Below are 5,329 nucleotides of genomic sequence, written 5' to 3' on the forward strand. Positions count from 1 at the left end.
TCATTTAGCTACTTCTGTTTTCTCTTAAAGATGCCTTTCAGGATTGTTAGTGTTAAAGTGTTAGCCTGTTGACTAAAATTAGTATTATTAGTAATTAATGTTGTCATGTTTCTGTTAGAACACCCACTGCTAATTGGACTAAGATGCTAAATTAGCTCTATTTAGTGGAACACATTTAATGTGCAATTGACCTGAATCACCACAGGATGGCACTGTTGAGTTTCATTTATCATGACACTGGTGTTACAACAGTAAAGTTACAAGTTGTTAGGTTTAACACAGGAACCTGTGTAGTAATTACTAGTGCTGCTGCATTTTGATGTCCACACCTACAGCTTCACAGAACAAAACTGTCAAATTAAAACATGTAACCCAATATGCATGATCATGAGAAGTTTTTATATGGTTTGAATGACAAGCTATTCAGGTATGTTTATACCTATATATGGCCATGAAACACAAAATGTTACAATCATAGACTTTAATTATTAACAAATCAAAAAGCAACTTAGTTGATGAACCTCATATTTTTTTCATAAAAATACAAAAAGATAAAAAAGGTAAGAGGAGGAATATGTGTCATATATCAAATGTTTTCTAGCATCTGTCCCCAACATCATACTAAGGCATTAATTAATGTAGCAATAATGAAGCAAGAGCAGATATGAGAGATCTAAAATGTAAATTTCAACAATGCTACCTAGCAGCAATGTTAATTTTGTTGATGAAATATTTTCATCATAGTTTTCATCAACGACCCTTTTTTCCATGATAACGAGACAATCAGAACTTATTTAATTTTGTGACAGGACAAGTTAGGAAAACATCTGACCAAACGCACAGTTAGCAAATTTGCTCTAAACCCGGGAAGGACAAACTAGCCTGTGATTTTTCTTTACTTCCGATAGAACTAAATTATGTAAACAATGTCAGCAGGGAGAAAGAGAAGAGCCGATGTATGGACACATTTGTCCTTTGATGTGTAAACCATGTGGGGCGACTATCTCGGGTAAAAACACGAGATAGTCGCTGGGGGGTCTGTGCTGTCCCGGGCGCGCCACCGGGTGGGGTGGGTTGACCTAACCTGCGTTGGGACGTCCGGTCTGCGCTTTTGGGGCCCTGGGGTGCCTGCGCTGCCGGGGGGTGGGGTGGGGGGTGGGGACGGCGGTGGGGTGGTTGGTGGGGACGGGGCACCGTATTTCCAACTCAGGCCAGCATGTCCTGTCGCTTGTTTGTGTCTATTGTTGAGTGAATGGGCGTCTAGTGAGAGTGGGCTACCCTCTATGATGGGGGCGGTGGCACCAGTCTCAGGTGCTGCAGTGCTCTGGGATGCTGTCGCCATGGCCCCGGGCTCACCCCTCCCTGCCCTGTGCTGGGGTGTGGGAGGTCGGGGTGCCTACTGAGCCAGTGGACTGCTGGCTCTCTTCTTCCAGGTTGGGTGGGGGTTTTTTTTTTTTTTTTCTTCCACCTTCCTGGTCTCTCCCCACCCCCACCCCCCCCCCCCCCCCACACACACACACACACACACACACACGTAGGGTGTAGGGTTGAGAGGCTGCGTGCAGAGTCACGAGGCCACTTGCATCTCCTTTTTAATTGCACTATAGACATTATAATTCACAACACATGCACACATACTACACGATACATATAGGACCTTTGGGGCAGGCATGTTACACAGAGGTTGATGAGGGGCGGCCGCAGAGGTGGCCCCATTCAGATCCTCATTTCTGTCTGTCCCCAAATTTTATTTGCATTTTAGACATGGAGGGTTTTTGGGGGGGCAGTGTGGGCGAGCACTGACGTCCAGCAGTTGGTGCTTGTGGCACAACTGCCCCCTCAATTTTAACTGCACCCTATACAACTCATTCATTCACAACATAAACACATACACTTATAAGTTGGGCGGGGGGTGGGCCATCTCACACCCCGATTTCTTATGCCTCGCCCGGGGTCGGGGTCGGGTGGTTCCTTGGGGACCGGGCTGGCGGCATCTTGGGGTCACTGTTGGCCCTGGGGTGGTTTCCGCTCCCATCTTCAGAGAGTGGGTAGCTATGGATGAATGTGTGTCTTTGTATTTGTCACAGTCTTCGTGAGTATGGGTGGGCGAGTATGGTGTATCTATGTTTATATGTGTGTTCTGGGTTCTGATGGGCGGGGCTGCGGCTTTCTGCCTTCATTGGTAAGTACATTTCATGACACAAACACATATACCCACATAATGACACAAAATGGTTGGTTTGTATAACTATTCTTCTTTTATTTTTATTTATTTATTTATTTATTTATTTTCCCCACACAATCTTTAATTTTGCAGATATTGTCAATATCTTAAGTTTAACAAGTGGCTAACTATTTGGTTTACTTACTTGCACTCTTTCCTGTTTCTTTTTTTTCCCTTTCTTCTTCTTCTTCCTCTTTCCCTTTCTCTTTTCTTTCTTTTCTCTTTTCTATTTCTTAAGCCTGTCATTTCTGGCACAATTTGATAAATAGCATGTTAAAAATAATTCAAATAAAATAAAGGATTACACAGTAACAAGAGGAGCCTATAGAGAACCTATAGAGCTCATCTTGAAATAGCAAATATGTTTGGCACAACAATGCATTCAGATCACAGTTCTGTTTGCAAGATCTGCCAGACATGACAGGCAAAAAAAAAAAAAAAAACAAAAAAAAAAAAACACGACAAATCTTAAACAACATCTGCAAACCAGTCACCCAGATCTCCACGCAAAGGTAAGCATTTTAATGTCATGCAGGGTAAAGTGTTTTTCCCAGTTTAGCGTTTGTGTTTAGAGAAAATCTCCACACCGTGGTGGATTAGCCTTTCCTAATCTTAGTCCTGAACACTGCCCTGTACCTTTCAGAGCGTCCTGCTGTAAAACGCTCGTATTATCTCAGTAAGGTGGTGTTAATGATCAGGTGTGTGGGAAGCAGGTGAAACGCTAATGTTATATTAATAATATTCCATAACTTTTAATAAATGTTTAATTTTGTGTAAGCGTGTATAATAACTAATTCAAGGGAACTGAAGAAAAACCATTTACATATTACACCCTTTATATTTTAGTCACTAAATCGACTGTAGATTTAGTCGACTATATTCTTACGATAATTCGTCGACTAAAACTAAAACTATTCAGATGACTAAATTATGACTAAAACTAAATTACATTTTCATCAAAAGACTATGACTAAAACAAAATCAAAATTTGCTGTCAAAATGAACACTGCCTAGCAGGTATAAATAGGTGAGGCAGGTTGGTTAAGGGCAGTTCCCGTCTCTGTGGAGAGCAGCATACCTAGCGTACAGCTACTAATCATCCTCCTTCCTTTATGGTAAATATGGAGACGGAGGAGTGACGGGAGTGGAAGTCAGCAAGAAGTCAGCCAAGGATACACGTGTGCATCTGCAATTGTAATGTTTTTCTGCGGTGGAATTTGGGAAATAAGAAAGGTCGGGAGTTTTAAGATGGAGTCACAGTCCCACAGTGATGTGGCAGATCAGCTGAGTATGTCAGGTTAACTTTACCTTGATATGTTCGGGGACAGCTAGAAAGACAAATAACAGCATTATATTACATTATATAACCATCACCAGATTTCAACATCACATATGCAAAACGTATTCACAGTTTGTGCATGTAATTATAATTGCTTTATGAAACTTATGTTAATGTTGTAACAGGAGAAAATAGAGTAAATAAAATACAAAGTAAAGCCTAAAAATCCACTGTGAGAAGTATTTCACAGAAGGTTACATTTCCAAGAACCATTTTGAAGAATTTTTTACAATACACAACCAAAAACACACTGAGTAAATGAATAATTTTTAATTTTAATTTTGTTTTAATTTTTAGAACAGAGGAAATTGAATTTATTATTATCAAGCTTTCTGAACCACCTATGGTCTCCTCCACTGTCCATGGCTCCAGACATGTCACAGTCATCATTTATTCCAGCAGAGTTCCAGTTTTTATATTCAACCACCTCATCAGTGACCCAGAACCAGAAACCCAGAGTGCAGGTGTAGCGCAGCCCCAACCACACAAAAGGAGTTGAAGCATTATTGACCTTTTCCTGGACCCATCCTTGCTCTTGAGGGTTTGTGATGGAAACCAGGTCACGGTAGTTCTCTCTGCAGTAGTACAAGGCCTCCTCCCATGTCTTATTTTCTGTGATCAGGATCACTTTATCTGTCAAACAAATAAATGAATGAATAAGACAGACACTGGAAACTCAGACAAGATAAATACTAACACAAACATGAAGACAGGTGTACATGTGCTTCTGTGGGGCCTGTGATTTTTTTTAGTAGACACAACTCTGGCATTTGCAACAACAACAAAAAAAGGTGAGAAAAAAGACAGAGAGGGAGAAAATAATGGATGACGTAAAAGACAAGTTTGTTTACTAGAAGCACGTTTAAAATATCAGTGGGTTCAGCAGTGGAGGAATACAAAAACAAGTGAGTGTTAGAGGAGCTCAGGAAGAAAAAAAAAGACTTAAGCCTTTTCAAAAAAAAAAAAAAAATCACCATCATAACAGAAGAAGGGTTTTGTCTTGTTACATTCATCAGAGCTCCATGTTCCTGATCTGTTTAACAGAGTCATAGCACATTTGCTGCTGCTTTGTCCATCATTAAATAACTCCATATCCCAGAGTCTGAAAGAGAAATCACTCCCATCTGACCACCTCCAGCTGTCTCTGAACAGGCCGATCCAGGCGCTGAATGCAGTCGTCTGAGAGTTTCTCAGGTTCTCCATTTCTTTGCCTTCTGCCTGATCAGGTCCGCTGGCCAGGTCAGTGTGATTGTATCTGCAGTAGCTCTGAGCCTGTGTCCAGTTCATAAACTCCTTTATCAAATACAATGTTTTGCTGTCTTTCCTGGTTTCTGTGGAGCAAAAAAAAAAAAAAAGAAAGAAACATCATCATCTATAATCTGAGGAAATCTACAGACACAGACCGTGTCAGTGAGTTTCTTATTGTGTCTCTAGTTTCTCTCTCTAGTAGTGTGATTACTATCTACATATTCTCACCATCATAGCAGATGAACCACATAGTTTTATTACATGCAACATCTGCCCACTTGTCCCTTTGCCTCCCACAGTACCCTGGAGACTCAGAACCATATCTTCCAGACAGATTCCAACTGCTGTTATTTTCAATGTATTTCACTCCTGGCAGAGACCAGTGCCACGTCCTGTTTCCTCCTGTGTTGTTGTTCAGTCCAATCCAGGCTTCTCCTTGATTCTGTGTGGAGTTACAGAGTCTTCTCACGTCCACCATGTCAAACACTTTGGCCAGGTCTGTGTACTTCTCTCTGCAG

The 5,329-nt window shown here is 41.2% G+C and overlaps 1 protein-coding gene across 1 annotated transcript; it reads right to left on the reverse strand.

Annotated features, from left to right (window-relative positions):
• Positions 1-3,849: 3,849 nt before the first annotated feature.
• Positions 3,850-5,061, reverse strand: LOC115797041 (C-type mannose receptor 2-like). The gene is made up of 3 exons (XM_030753522.1): positions 5,040-5,061; positions 4,538-4,894; positions 3,850-4,196 (listed from the first exon to the last, which is right to left on the reverse strand). Exons 1-3 carry the CDS (start codon positions 5,059-5,061, stop codon positions 3,850-3,852), a joined length of 726 nt encoding a protein of 241 aa, XP_030609382.1.
• Positions 5,062-5,329: the final 268 nt, after the last annotated feature.

This window comes from Archocentrus centrarchus, chromosome 18, assembly GCF_007364275.1.
Source record: "Archocentrus centrarchus isolate MPI-CPG fArcCen1 chromosome 18, fArcCen1, whole genome shotgun sequence".
NCBI classification, from domain to species: domain Eukaryota; kingdom Metazoa; phylum Chordata; class Actinopteri; order Cichliformes; family Cichlidae; genus Archocentrus; species Archocentrus centrarchus.

Excerpts from the sequence above, each read along its gene's own strand:
- LOC115797041 (XM_030753522.1), bottom strand. The coding sequence starts at position 5,061 with ATGTGGTTCATCTGCTATGATG. Across the intron at positions 4,895-5,039 it reads GTGGTTCATCTGCTATGATG|AAACCAGGAAAGACAGCAAA; the intron begins GTGAGAATATGT and ends TTTGCTCCACAG. Across the intron at positions 4,197-4,537 it reads ACCCTTCTTCTGTTATGATG|ATAAAGTGATCCTGATCACA; the intron begins GTGATTTTTTTT and ends TTTGTTTGACAG.